This window comes from Kryptolebias marmoratus, linkage group LG21, assembly GCF_001649575.2.
Source record: "Kryptolebias marmoratus isolate JLee-2015 linkage group LG21, ASM164957v2, whole genome shotgun sequence".
Lineage (NCBI taxonomy): Eukaryota > Metazoa > Chordata > Actinopteri > Cyprinodontiformes > Rivulidae > Kryptolebias > Kryptolebias marmoratus.
In genome coordinates this window covers 17,603,161-17,618,543 of record NC_051450.1, presented here as the reverse complement: position 1 = coordinate 17,618,543, position 15,383 = coordinate 17,603,161, and the positions used below count along the sequence as shown (strand labels likewise).

Here is a 15,383-nt window from a genome sequence, read left to right as displayed (position 1 = left end):
GTGTGACCCATAATGGGATCTCGATCTTAACTTTGAGAACCACTGGTCTAGAGCACTAAAACCCTTTTTTTTTTTTACATTTTAGCTATTTTAATATCCCACAGATGCAATACCTGGAAAGTTGTGCTATCTGCCGTAATCACATTCCTCTAGAAAAATGCTGAAAAATGGTCTGTATCAAAATACTTCTGGCAGAAACAATTCAAAACTGACAGCAGTATAAAGACTTATAAGTTTGCATGAACTGCAATGAAATGAGACTCAAGTTGTTTTAAGATTTCTCCAAATTCCAAAATGTTCAGCGAGCTATAACATATAAGGTGTTAATTGTTCACAACTCTTCCAAAGACTCCAGTTAAAACACTGAACTATCCCTTTACTATAAGTAGTGAGGTCATTTTAATGTGCATGTGTAATCCTTTAGTTGGATTTCCTCTGTAATGGAGGTAAAACGTCCAAAAAAAAAGTCAAAAAATGAGATCTGCTTCATTTGTGGGGTCCTGAACTCCTCAGTCTGACGGCTCACAGATGACTCCTCTTTTGAGGAGGGGGGTTTGGGGGGTGGAGGGTAATTAAAACACAATCCAGCTCTCTGTTACTTCCAACACCTGAACCTCACTGTTTCCCCTCTCCACTGTAGCACAGAGCAAATTCAATTATGGAAACAGGCGGCTTTTGTCTTTTGTCATCTGGACATTTTACTGGTTGCTATGGCGCACGTGAAAACAGGAGTGAATCATTACGTCTCATGTGTTTGTCCAACACCCCCCTACAAAAACTCATTTTGTTGTTTTTACCTGAAACATACAATAAACCCAAGCACTGACCAAAATGACAAATTTTCCCCTTTGTTTTTTGTTAAAACCTGATATTTTTCTATATTTAGTTTATGTTTCAAACTCTATAAAGACCTTTAAGCCATAACAGCTGTAAAAATACGTACATTTTCAGTGCTTTTGCTTTGAATTTTTATTCCTCTAATACAATTTCTACATCAATAAATGCTTGTTTGGGGGTTAATGTAACGTCAACGTATCAGGGCGTTGCGAAACAGCAAACATTCCTCATCTTTGTTGACAAGTAAATTTGGTAATCAGTTACAGAAATTCTCCCATTAAGAGTTTGAATATCTCGGCACAGCTTGTTTCATCTGATCTTACCCCCAATGTTTGCTTCAATGCTCTCGACGCTCAGTTTCCTCCCCCAGCGTTCTCACAGCTTTCTGGCGTTGTTTCTTTTCAGAAGAAGAGAAGAACTTCACCTTTTCTCTTTCAACCCGGCATCTCTGACTCCATTATTCTCCCTCTGACTTTGTTTACATACAGAGAATATTTTACTGACTCGCCATCCATCAAGCGCTGAGACTGTCCAAAGTGAACTCCTCAATGTTCAAATGTAAACAAACGACTTGTAATTATTGGCAACAAACTTGTCTGATTTCCCTTATTTATTACAAATTATCCAGTAGACTTTTAGTAGTGAATGATGTGTATTTAGTGGTTCTTTTTTTAATCATAGAAGAAACAAATATACAAAAAAGTATTTTGACAGCTATTATGGCTTTAAATATCAGGTGTATCAAAGAGCACTCTGGGTCTCTGTGTGCCGATTATCAATACGAGTTCTAAGGTTTACAATCAGGCTGAAGATGATTTACAAAATGCTGGAAGACAAACATACTCTGTTGAAAGATAATGAATACAAACTACGCAAGAACTGCCAGTTTTGGAAGAAGAGATTTCATCCTTTTAACTATCAACACCACAGAGAATAGAGGATTAATTAAAAATCAATTATGAGTCAAGGATGAACTGAATAGAGATATTCAATGGCCGATGCCAATCTTTAGAAATCAGAGCAGCCAATGGCTGATTTATGAAGCAGATTTTTTTGTTTTGTTTGGTGTTGGCTGATAAATAAAACAGTTTAATCTCCATATACAACAAAACAGTGATATCCTGTCATCTAGTTTTGACATACTGTATATTAAGATCAGTATCTATCTACAGTTAATTGAAAACTTAAGCACAGAGCATAAAGTTATCTAAGTTACTTTAATTACCTATCTAATTAAGGCTCTATAAGAATAAGATAAGATAAGAAGTAAGGTATTTCCATGTTCATGGTAACATTGTTCTTTCAATAGTCTAGTCACCTTCCTTTAGAGTTTTCCAGTTTTGTAATGATTGATATAAATAAAGATGGGCAAAGCAACTCTGCTAACTTCTATTGTCTGAAACTGAAGCCAAAATGAAGCCACACAAGACGTATCCAACTGCAGGTGCCACTTTCAGGCCTATTCCGGGTAATACATGTGCAGAAATATTTCAGCGATGTGCTCGACATGCCATGCTCCAACAACGTAACATAACTGTTCCTTCCATGCCATGCCAAACAGCCAGAATGCTTCAGATTTGTGAAGTGGATTACAAATATGTAGCTGCGACATGAAATCATAAAGAACTGACAATAATAAAAATGTTGTTAGAGCTTTTAGTTGCATAAAACAAACCAACAAACAAAAAGGTTTAACAGACTGAATCACAGTGTAACATCACTTTTTTAAAGCCTCAAAAAAAAAAAAACAATAGAAACGAAACGTTTTGAAAAACTGATATTTGAACATAGAACTAAGTAAGAGCTGAGTGAATTAATAAAAATAAACACCTGATTAAAATGATCTGTGGTATATTTTTATTTTTTTAGCCAGGAAAATGTCCCATTTGTTTACATGGAGGGGCAGCAAGCCTACAGGGGGAGCTCCACTTTTGTGGCTTCAACTTCCTGCTTCAGGTCCTGTATTTAGTTACGTATTGGTAGATGTAAAAAAAAAAAAATCACCCCTGCTTTGAAATCCATTTGTAGGAATTCAAGTGGCAGATTATAGCTTATTCTCTCTGAAGTGATGAAAAACAAAAGTATTAAGATGCATAAAACAAAACTATTTGTATTCAAGAATGCCCTAATGTAATACTGTGTACCTGTTGATGATTCAGACCTCTGTGTTTGAAAAAATACAGAACTAAAACCCTCTTTTCCAGAGTCACCGTTCTGTCCAGCCTACTTCTGTAAATGCAGCGTAAGAGCTTCCACACTGGGGACCCACCACATTCAGAATGTCCATAAACGCAGTGTTTACTGTCTGCTCTTTGGGTCAGCAGCAGTGGCCTCAGCCACGGCCCCAGCATCATCTCTCTCTCTCTCTCTGCGGTCAGGTCTGGCAGGCTGCTGCACGCCCCCAACCCCCCCTCTTTCTTTCACCACAGCTGAAATAGCAGCGCTCTCCCTCTTTGCTCGCAGCTCCAGCGAATAAAAACAGCAACCGAACACTTGAATTCAACTGCTGTGGGGTTAATGCTGCAGCTATATTAGGATCAAATGTGTGTGACAGTGCAGAGAAAGTGCAGGTTATGTGTGCATTTAAGTGTTTTTCTTGGGCTCACAAAAGCTAAAGCCTCAAATGAGCACAAGCATGCATACTTCTGTGGCGTATGTTGCACAAATATACTGCAGGGGATAAAACATAAAACATGTTTTCAACACAGAAATAATGATTATCTCAGGATGTTGAAGGGTCTGTAAGACGATCCTGCTAAACCAAACTATTAAAGTTTAATTGAGTGGTTCTGGGAAATATTTACTGACTATTCAGGGGGGTTTATAAGTTATAGTGTGGTGATTTAGGTCAGGCCATTTGTAGGAAGAGAACCATTCTTTTTTGTTCAACAAAAACACAATTTGTGCCAGCGTTAGGGCGATATGTCAGAGTTTCATTGTTCATAGTCTACAATCTCTAATCATTGTTGGTTTTTGTGCTAATTATTGCTGTTTCTCTAAGATATGAGAACTGCCTTTTTATTGCCCGCTGCTGAGAAGCAAAGGCGATAATGGTTTTGCCCATGTGTGTGCCTGTGTGGTCGTTTGCCTGTAGTGTTAGCAAAATATCTCATGAACTAAAGGACAGATTTGAATGACGCTTTCGGCAGGCAATATGCACATCTTCAAGGAATGATATTCCTTTGATTTCTTTAGCATTGTGATTTCTCTCACATAGAAGCATTTGCTTTTAATTCATTGCTTGTTCATTTCTTTTTCTTCTTTATCTTACTAACACAAACACTGTTAATCCACGGCCCCAGATCCTTCGTTCTGTACGTCCTCCTTTCAGAACTTGATGTCTTATGAGAAACCTCCTGAACCCAGCAGAACGTGAAAACAGTGCCAGGCCCTACAGCCACACAACAGTAGCCTCTGGACCCAGCAGCAAATCACACAAACACTCAAAAGAACACTTTTTTGTTGGCCCGGCCGCGCTGCTCCCTTTATGGTTCTGGTTGAGCTGGATTGGGGTCAGATTGTTGGAACCGTGTCAGGGTGAAGCTGGGAGTAAAGAGCATCGAGGTCATTTGGCAGATGTTTCTACATGGCTGCTTTTGTGATATTATCAGCAGCGTGCAGCAGAAGGCAGCCTCAGATATCCAGATCAGCTCAGACCGAGCTGAGATTGCCCACGTATGCCCCCTGGTGATGGAGATATGTCAGTGCATCTGTGACAAGTCAGGTAACATTTTGACTGTTCATATAAAATAAAATATATGTATATTTTAAATGTTTGTTTTTGTATGTTTATGATGTTTTACTAAACACAGCTAGATTGAGGGAATTAAAAATGTACACTAAAGTTCAAAATTAAGGAGGATAAGACTGTCTGGCCAGAGGGGGGCAGTGGGGTGGCCTGCACAGCTTTAGGGGTGGTCATTGCCACCCTGACCCCCTTTGGTGGGGGCCGGGGTGGCAGAGTGTCCAGATGTTTTCCCAGAAAACACATGGACTTTCAGGGATGGCAGGAAGAACTGTTAACTGCTCCCATAACCACCAGGTGTCAGGGTTCCTTCACAGGCTCAACCTGCATGTCAGGAGATCAGTGTCAGCTCATGTTCGAAATGTTTGTGATGACAGGCTAAAAGTGATGCTGTTCCCCTACTTCTCCACCACGGAGGGAGCTGTGTGTAAACTGAGGCACTCATCCATCACTCATACTATTAGGGTGAGATTCTGAGCAAACAAAGAGAATCAGATTTTGCTCAACTGAAATTTTAAAAGAAGGACGATCAGTGGGATCTATGGGTATCCCAACAACCAATGGTTTTCTGTCAAAAAATGTGAAAGAACCAATTTAGAAACTGCAGCACAGATTATAAGTTTTCAATGCATTTAAAGGGGTTGCAGACTGTGAAAGATGAGAAACTTCACAACAATCTCAAATAAATCTTAATCCCCTGATATCATCTTCTGGAAGAAATGTAATCATCATGCATTTGCTTGTTTTTGAAAGTCTTTGTCAGAGAGACGAAGAAGAGCTGTTTCAAGTTAGCATGGACTACATTTCCATGGTCAGAAGACGTTATACAACATTTCTAGGTGCAACGAGGTCACTGGTTTGCATCAAAGCCCCTTTGAGGGTAGAGAGCAGAAGAGGAAGCCCATCTGATTAGGCAGCACTTTCCCAGCACTACGCTTCTGGGAGGACATTGATTTTGGCCCGTGTCTCGCAGCTGCAGGAAGTCCCTTTTCTGAAGTCCTGGTTACTTGGCTAACACAAGCTCATCCAAGAAAAAGACTACAGTAAGCTGTGGAGGCCAAATACGGAACCATCTTCACCTGACTTTGGGTTCTTGGACTAAACCAGAGGGGGTGAAGTCTAGTTTGTCTCAGTATGAAACCTAATGTATATTTATTCTTATATTCTGTGGGCTTACTTGTTAAAACGTATGATTACTTTTAATGTCTCATATAAAGTTGATTGTAGACTACACACTTTTATTACATATGACATCTTACTTCTTTTGCTCTGACATCCAACATCTATACAGAAGTATGCCAGATATGCTTTATTTTTATTTTACCGGAGCGTGTTAGAGTAAAAAAATCAACAGACAAGAAAAGAGACCATAACACGAGCCATTTAGCTAAGGCTGTAATAGCGTCTTATTTCATTGTGGCTGAAGAAACGTCAAGAGTTGCTTGCATGCTTCGAGTGCAGGGAGTACATGTAAATCCAGCCAGAAAAACCTTTGAGAAATGACCCATTTGACCACATTTTATAGAAACACCATCCTAAACAAACTGCAATATAGACAAAAAATAAACAAAGGAGAGGCCAAGTCACCTCAAATGATCTGTGTACCTGAAAAGCAGTATTTTTTTTAACTCGGTTTGTAAACAGAGCGTCCAATTTGAGAGCAAAAGGGGCTGCAAGAACCTGCAGTTACAGTTTCGCTGAAAGATTTATGGCAGTAAACGGGTCTAACGTGTGCATGCCAACAATCAAAGAGAAAACACGCTTCAAGGAGCAGACTCCAAGAAACATGTATGTCAACAGACTCTCAGCTGACCTTTATTGAAATTACTGTAGCTCTGCCTCATTGTCGTCAAGCTGTAGTGCCACTTTGCCAGAAAAAAAGGTTTGGGAGGTCTGAAAAACAAGGCTTGGATAAGGCACAGGGTGCGTTGTTGGTGGCTGAGCTGCAAGGGGAGCTAAATAAACACAGTCATTGTGCTTCCAGGGGGGACTGCGGGAACAAGGGGGGAAAAAACAATGACTTAGAAAGAAATCTTTTCTAACAATCCCCCCTCGAGGCACAGCAAAACCAAGTTTTCGAGCATTCTGTGAAGTCATCGGGGTCAAAGAGTTTGTAGAGTACACACACAATAAAAAAAAGTCTTTCTGCAGCTATAACAAACATCACAAAACCCACCAAATAAGGTGTGCAGAGAATCTTTGTTTTGTGTTTGTTGAGACAAAAAAAATGGTATTTGTCTTTGTATTTCAATAAAACTGAATTAATTTAGGATTTATGGCTAATTTAAACATATCAAAATACCAAAAGGCATGCTCCAATGTGAAACCAACTGCCATCCGTTCTGCATTACGTGGATGTTCACACAGAGTTTTAGAATTATTTGCAAGCCAGCATGTGTTGCAAACAGGAGAAGCTAACTGTAGCACTTCCAGTTCAGCCCGGAATATTTCTGCCAGGAATACCATCATATCTTATTTCCTCCGGGATGCAAAACTGGCACGAGTGTCAAGGTTTATAAGATAATGTTTGTCATGAAATCTGTGAAATTAGAGTTGTTTTAAGATGACAGCAACCCATTATAGTCTTGGTCCGGCTCAGAATATGCAACAGCTTATCATTCAGACAGAATTAAACTCTATTTCACCAAAATGAGCCTCTTTAAAGAGCTGTTTACAGCATGTCTTATTTGTTCATTGATCCCGAAATCAAAAGAACTGAACTAGCACTTACGCATTTAGTCAGTAAGCATTTCAAGTATAACTATGTTTAACCTTGTGTTAAATGTCCTTTAAAGTTGTTTTTCTTTATGTAAATGAGAGCAATGTCATGACATTATTTTTGGTTTATCACATAAATATTCAAATCTAAGATGTGAAATCTGATTTGAATGCATATGACCCAGAGTTACTAAGGCTTCTCTACCACTCTCTACTGTACTTTGAGGGCTTCAGGTGGGTTAACAGTATTCATCACAAAGCTGTCTGTCGTGTGTCGATAGAAAATTGGTTCATGCATCAACTTTAGGAGTGTTTTTATGCCCTGATGATCACAGGGCAGCGTAGGTGGCTTAACAAGCCAACAAAAATATCTTCCTCTGAAAATAGTCTGGTGAACTAAAAATGACTAAAAAGCAACCAAAGCCTGTCTTCTTGCAAATAAAAAGCAACGAAATGATGGATGACTTGTAACGTTTGCACAATACTGCTTGTTGTCTTCCATGTGTAATAATCAGTTGTCTCAGAAACCTGCTGATCAAGCTGCTTTTGTGCAAACCAGGCAAAGTCTGTGATATGATATGTCAGCTCAACATGAGAGCAATAACTTTAGCATATGCTCAATACATCAGTGCATTTATTGCCTTACATCCCGGGTTCCAACTTCCTGTCTGTGTCTTACTAACGTCCTGCAATATTTCTTATACATAAAGCAAAAAAGTCCCAGCCTGTTGTGTTTCCTCTCCATGTTTTTGTATTCCACAGAGGCGGCACATATTCTCCCTCTTCGTCTCAAGCAGGTTTTTTGGTTCCTGATATCCCACTTTTTAATTAGTCCAGTGGTATCAATGAACTAAGTCAAACAAAAAGGGAAAAGTAGGATCATATAGAGCTTTAAGTGGTATTGACTGCTCTACAGCCAATCAGTAACCAATATCACACAAAGCAGAACCAAGATACAAAATACAATGAATATGGGTGTATGTATGGGTTATATTACACCCAATTTAACTAAGAACTTGTAAAATGACACAGGGACAGGACTGGATAAGCTATTGCTTCTTCCTGCTCTCTTTTCGAACACCTTGAGTTTTGTTGATACAATATTTTTGCTGGATGTTTATGTTGTTATTAATGTTATTTGTTTTGTATCTGCTTTATATGTAGATATATGAACATATGTATGTTTGTTTTTCCTGTTTTCTGAATGTTCGAAAGAAAGAAAGAAAGAAAGAAAGAAAGAAAGAAAGAAAGAAAGAAAGAAAGAAAGAAAGAAAGAAAGAAAGAAAGAAAGAAAGATAAAAGAAAGAAAACTAAGCATTTTATTACAATATCAAACAAAATCAAAACTATAAAATGCAATTTATTGCAAAAAAAATCTTACTGTTGATTTAAATACAGTCAGTGCTGGAATTGTTATTGTCTTATTTTTGTATGTTTGTCCTCATAAATATTGTTGAATACATTTTATTTACTGCAATCCTTTTAAAAAACAATACAAAAAGAATATAATTTAAATATGTTTTTTTTTCTAAACAAAAAAACAAATAATTTACAGAATACTGGTTTTAAGATGGTCAACATATGATTATCTACACACACAAGACAAATTCTTGGTATTTTAGATATTTACACACAATTAAGGTGCACTTGAGTGCCAAATTTAACAAAAAAAATCATAGGAAAAAAAACAATATCAACAAACATAACAATGTATAACAAATCAATACACTTACATAGTTTCACATGTACTATAACAGAACAGATATGTGGATCAGACGTATTTTGTCTAGCTTAAAAATATATATGAGTAAAACCTGTGAAATGTCCCAACGGATGAGTTATCAGAAGGACTCACAAGTTATTAAGTGCAGATGAAAATGAAAAAAATGCACCATGGTATTTGAAATCAATCAAACAAACAACAAAAACAGAGGTGTTATCTGTGCTGACATTGGGCCTTATGCAGATTATGCACTTTTGCTACAAGATTCATGAAGTCCAATTGATCCCAACGGAAATTAATTGAAAGAACTGGGAATTTAGCTCCAAGATCAGAGTGAAAACAACTTCCAGGTTCCTCCCTCTCCTCTGTGCTTTCCTCTAAAGCGCCTCCAACCTCAAACAACTAATGAAACTGTATTGTCGTCACAGAGTTTGAAACTGCCTAAAGACACTGTCTTTGTCTTTTAATGTTGTGCAGAATCATGACGTTGTGAAAAATTCATCCAAATTACATTAGAAGCAATAGGAGAAACAAAGAAAGTTCACTAATTCACAGATTGTGTCTCAAGTGTTATTTTTACTTCATGCTGAGCGTTTCAGCACATATGACAAGAAATAGATTTTACCTAAGCTACAGAGTTCTGCTTTAAATAGACAGTTTGGATTTTATTTTAAAGTGGGGTAGTTATCAGTCAGCATTTTACCTGCAGTTGACAAGAGTCAAAGCAATTTCAGTTTGGAAAATCAGGGAGAAATTCTGCTCGGAAACCTTTAAAGTTTGAGTACTTTTAAATAATTGAAATCCACCCTGAAATAGGCCAGATTGAGTTGCTGTTAGCTAGTTACCGTTAGCCTTGTCTGCAGCCTAAATACCCTCAAACTTCTATGTATATATCTGTCGAATGCAAAAGAGACATGGCATGAAAGTTTCATGATGGATTTTTTGCTATCCACTTTGAAATAGGCTCTATTCTGAGTAGTCATTAGTTAGTTATTGTTGAGAAATTCTTAGATTCTCCAAACAGAGATTGTTGCGTTTTCTGTCGACTACGAGTAAAGGCAGTATCTCACTTAGCTGCAACTGTTTGAAACTAGTTTGAGAATAGCATTTTAGGAGCCTGTAGCCTGATCTGAATAGTTTCTACTGCCATGACATCTGGGCTTATTCAGAAAAAAATCTGGGGCTACAGCTCTGAATGTCCAGGTTTAACCATGCTGAGATTAAATAATATTAATTAAGAATCTGGTCAAAACCTGCTTATCTTCGTTTCTAAATTGTACTCCAATAGATTCGACAATAAGGTGGGTACAAAATAGACCAAGGCAGGTAAGATGTGCATGGAGATGGGCTATGAAATAATGTGCAAAACAGTTTTGCAAGCCATGCAGAGGTGATTTTTAAAAATTGGCCATGTGACGCGGCCACATGGCTTTCTGGTCACAAACATTGCAATTTTTTTACAATATTCTTACAATTTTGAGTCACCAACTAGTCACCAACAGTTGTAGCCCTGTGAGATACTGGATTAAGAAACTGACTACTGGTAAGTGCTTCACAGAATCCCACTTGAAAAAAATCCCAACTACCCCTTTAAGTCTAAGGTCACTTTCGGCTTGAGAGCAAAAGTAAAGCTGACGCAGCCAGTGGAGGTTTCCCTCTGAGGTCAAAAGCTCTGATCCTTTTGATCCTGTTTGATCTGAACATTCTTGAGATGGCAGAGCACACAGCATGAAGGTGTGATGCCCGTAGCACCAAAGTGAGCAGACATGAGGAGTTGTGATGGCTGTAACTACCTTAATTACCACGTTGTCAGCGGTAAATAATATAATAAAAACAAATGGGTTTGTAGCACCACAATACAGTATGCACTATCAGAAAACCCATTTGTCATATAAATATATTTCTTATGTGTTTATTATTAATCATTACCATAGCAATCTGACAAAAATATAATTAATAATTTACAAGTTATTTACAAGTTCTCAAATTGCCTCATGCATCAAATGTAGGTTTCTCTCCTTAAATAAGCCCATATATACAAAATAGTGTGGTGCTTGGCTGATGTGCAAATCCTTACTTGATTAATACAATGTCTCTGTGGTACTATAGGTTGTCAGCTTATGTTGAGAGGAAGCCTGTATTTATTTGAACCAGTGCAGGTAGTTTGTCTTGAGTGCTGGGAAGCACATGTTGTTGCTGCACGAACCCCCGTAGCTGGGAGGGCAGGTGGAGCAGGGAACACCAACTTTGTAAGGAGCCTCTCCAATCCAGTTCCCCCTAAAAAAGACACAAAAGAGCATTTACCGTGAAGGAGCGCCGTGGTGAATTGCTGATTCCTTAAAGTAAAACTTAATGGTAGAAGAGCTAATATAATAATTTTGAAGTCATCTTCAATACTTATTTCAAGGCCCATTTTAGAGCTTTTAGTAAAATTGCATGTTTCTGATTAAGGGAAGGAATTTACCCAGAATCCAGCACTACAAACCCATGACAACCATGTATGCTGGGTCTCATGTGAAATGTTTAAACCAGGCCACCCTGGACCTTGAGGTGAGATTGCTTTTTGAAGAAAAGCATAAAATAATGTAGGATTTTAGAGACTCTTAAGCATAAAGAAGCTACTGGATACACTGAATTTTTGTCTTGACACCACACTGATTTATCATTTTCTAGCCAACTGGTTTCACGCACGAACCTTGACTTCCTATCTCCACAGTGACCACAGTGACCTCTGCAGAGCGGAAAGTGGGATTGGCTCCAAACTCACCACACTGTCTCTCAAGACCACAGCTCAATGACTCAGGAGCCTTTTACTCTTACATACAATATGTTTCAAACTCAGGGGATTAAGGAACCTAGGTCACAAGTGAGTCACAAGCCTGACCTAGCTTAGACTCTTATTTAGTCTTTTTTCTTTGCTTCTGTAATGCAGCAGCAGTTCACAGGCTTGTGTTGGGGTTATCTGAGTCCTTCATCAGCATGGGTGGCCTTCTATAACTCAACACTGAGCAGAAAAAGTTGAGCTGGGATTAAACCTATTGTCATCCTAACCCCCATCATGTTAGCAAGTTCATAGTATAAAATTAGTACTGCATCAGGTTGTGAAAAGTGCACCACACAGTTAACGTTCAAGCGTACTCACTTAGGAGAATAGTTGCAGACTAAATACGTTGCTCTTTTCCACACCGACCCCCATACATTCATATTGTAGCATGTGTGTACAGCGCAGCCAATCTTGTTAGATGTCGCCCACACCATCTGCAAAAAAACAGAAAGATTAGTGATTAGGTGCATCAGTCTAATCTGTCTTGATAATTAAATGTCTAGCATTCCTTGAAGGAATATCACCTGCTGCCTTCTACGCCAGAGCTTTAAACTAAGATCATCTTATGTTGAGATATGACAGTTATAGCTATTTTGGTCAAAGCTTGAAAATCATTTTATGCACAATCTCATGGGATGTTGTTATCTTTTAGAGCTTGGAGTATATATTGAGGATAACTCTCAGCTACTACCACACCAAATTTTAGTTCAATTTCTGTAGAACTGAACTGATTCCAAATTGGATGTGGTGGCCATCTTGAGTCAAGTTGACTCCTAATGTTAATCAGTTGTAAGTGATAATTTAATGATTAGTTTTGGAGTTGCATTTACATATTGGTTTATTAAATATTTTGCTAACATTACAGACAAATTAGTCCACACACAGGCAGTTACATTATCACCTGCATTTCACCATTCAACAGCAGACAATAAAAAGACTGAAAACTGCCAGCCTACCTGTGTGTAGTGGGTACACATGGGTCCATAGCACCTGAGAGGGCATCGAGGGTTGCAGTCACGAGGGTAGGGGAAGGAGTAATCTTTCACCTCATCGTACCAGGGCTTCACCAGCTGAAGAATGGATCGATAGCTGTGAACGAGACAAATGCAATGATCACAACCAGTACCTGTTTGCAAAAACAATGTTGCTAATCTTGTGACTGAATGTGTGTGCTGAGCATAGACCACATTTATGTCAAGGCTGTGAATGTATCAGTCTGCCAGGAGTTGAGTAAACCTTTGGACTGACAGCTCAAGAATGACCAGATTATCTCTTTAAAACTAATTTCTAAGGTTCGAGGTTTGATGTAGCAAATAAAGAGTCACAGCCATTGAAGCTTTATCCATTTTAGTTTAAGAGATTTTTGGCTCCAAATGAGTCCAACAACTTTTATTTATTTAATTTATAAATCAACTCCAAGGAACAGCTTGAGCCTTCCAGCAGTGCAAGTCTTTTTACACAGAAAAGATAAAACACAAGAACATGTTGGCATTCCAAAGCAGCACTAGAAGTCTTTTTTTATAAATTCACCACTGCACAGTAGCTATCGCAATAAGTTATATTCCCTCGGGTCTCATGTTGCTCCTCAATAAAATCTTAAAGTTTAGGAACACATGGAGGTGCCTTGTGTGTCCAAATGGAAAGTCAAGACCCACTAAAGGAATAGGACCTTTGTCCTCATGGGTCACGGCTGAAAGTACAACTTTTGTTTATATAAATGGGTCACAGGAGCATTCCTCTAGCAGTCACTGGGTCACAGCACAGAAAGTTTTAGGAGGAAACAAAAACCAAGGAAATGACCACTACTGCTGTGAGAGAGTCCTCTCTTCAAGAAGGAGCAGATGTTGCCAAGAGGAATCAAAGGATCACTCACCGTCCCGTCCTGACCGAGAGGTTTTGGCCCAGGAACCTGAGGAGGTGAGGTGGCCCGTGCTCCCACAGGCAGGCGTGAGCCCAGTCCTCTGCTGTCTTTGCTAATGTTTCGTCCCACACCTAAACACACAGGTGCAGGAATGGGAATCCATCACATGATCAATGTAGGAAAAACAAAAAGAAATTAGCAGCTGGGGGTTAGTTCATTGTGCTTTTGCAGGTACAAACATGGCAAGTTGCAAAAGCCATCCATCAAAGTGGAGGAGAACTATCATATTAAACCATTTAACTCCCCTCTTTCAATAATTGATGTTTTTTGATAAGAAGGTTAAATTATATTCATATAAACAGCACACTCATTAACATATCGGAAATGGATCTTGATCATTACTTAGTTATAGAGATGCTTCCTATTGGAGAAATATTGAGAATTTAAGGAATTTCTTAAATAAAAATGGCTCTGATGAAATAAAGTTTGCTTTAGACCAACATATTAACACTTTTCTGACATGTCAAGAACTGATTTCCACTGTTTTCTCTACGGCCAGCAGGCTAATGAGATCATTTATGAGCCTTCTCCTTTTGGAAAATACTAAACAGTTGGTCTAATCCAGTCAAATAAATAAATAGCTAAAATGAAAACCTGAAAACTATGATTGTGAAAGCCACACAAATGGTTAAAACCTTCCATAGCTCCTGAGGCAAATTATTCCTTCAAATTTAACTGAAGAAGAAGAACATATTTGTGCGTAATAAGGACTTTACGCAGCGAGATTTGAATAAAAGCTTTCACTCACCATGTACTCCATATTAGATGCTGGAGGAAACACTCTGCCTCTGACTTTATTGTGGTAATCAAGGATGGCGATCATGTCGTTCTGACTGATGTAACGCTTCCTCCTGCTCTTGGAAACAGTTGACGCGTCGTTTCCATCGGCGCGCGCCGCGCTCGCGGTGACATTGGCACCAGGCGAGGACGCAGCGGGGATACTCGTTGCCAACGCACTTGCTCCGCAAGATATGCACAGGAATATTAAATCTACGGCAAATAAGTGAAGTTTCATGTTTGGTTTTAACCCACTGGAGGCAGAATGTCCCGATTCCAAGATGCTTCTGAAAGTAAGCCACAAGATTTTGAATGAAGCTCAGCATTCATCTGAAATACCCTCCCGAAAAAAATAAATAAAAACGCCCAAATATAACCCCAGATCTTACCTTTTACTGCGAAATGGTGCCTTCTGTTTGTATCTCACCCTCTGTATTGCAACGGAGAGAGAAAAGTCTGAGGCAGTTCCTGCGCTTTGCAAACTGTGAGTGTTTCAGGAAGAGTCCGTTTTGCGGGTTTATATATGCAGTGGACAGTGCAGGAAGTGCGCTCTCCTCGGAGGTTTGGGCAAGCAGCCCCTCCTTGTCACCTGAGACGCAACATCACTTAGGTTTAAGTCTGATTACTCCAAACCTCCAAACTAAACCCCATCTCACCAAGACATCAGCTTTGGGATTATGTTGTCACGCCCTTTTTTGTTTGCAAAGACTAAAATATCTATCTTATTCGTGTGATAATTGTACATTAAAAGCTTTATGTTGATCAAATTAAAGAGGATTAAACAGTTCTTAAAAACCAAGCTGGCACAATTCGCACCTCTTCCATGCCCCGCTGGTCA

The 15,383-nt window shown here is 38.8% G+C and overlaps 1 protein-coding gene across 1 annotated transcript; it reads right to left on the bottom strand.

Annotated features, from left to right (window-relative positions):
* Positions 1 to 8,640: 8,640 nt before the first annotated feature.
* On the bottom strand, positions 8,641 to 15,059 carry pi15a (peptidase inhibitor 15a). The gene is made up of 6 exons (XM_017406389.2): positions 14,935 to 15,059; positions 14,517 to 14,832; positions 13,721 to 13,839; positions 12,804 to 12,936; positions 12,166 to 12,281; positions 8,641 to 11,300 (listed from the first exon to the last, which is right to left on the bottom strand). The coding sequence occupies exons 2-6, from the start codon at positions 14,781 to 14,783 to the stop codon at positions 11,165 to 11,167; spliced, it is 771 nt and encodes a 256-aa protein (XP_017261878.1). The 5' UTR covers positions 14,784 to 14,832; positions 14,935 to 15,059; the 3' UTR covers positions 8,641 to 11,164.
* Positions 15,060 to 15,383: the final 324 nt, after the last annotated feature.

Coding starts and splice junctions, on each gene's coding strand:
- pi15a (XM_017406389.2), bottom strand. CDS start 14,783: ATGAAACTTCACTTATTTGCCGTAGATTTAATATTCCTGTGCATATCT. Junction 12,937..13,720: donor CTCTCGGTCAGGACGGGACG/GTGAGTGATCCT, acceptor TCTCGTTCACAG/CTATCGATCCATTCTTCAGC. Junction 11,301..12,165: donor GTCTGCAACTATTCTCCTAA/GTGAGTACGCTT, acceptor TGTCTTTTTTAG/GGGGAACTGGATTGGAGAGG.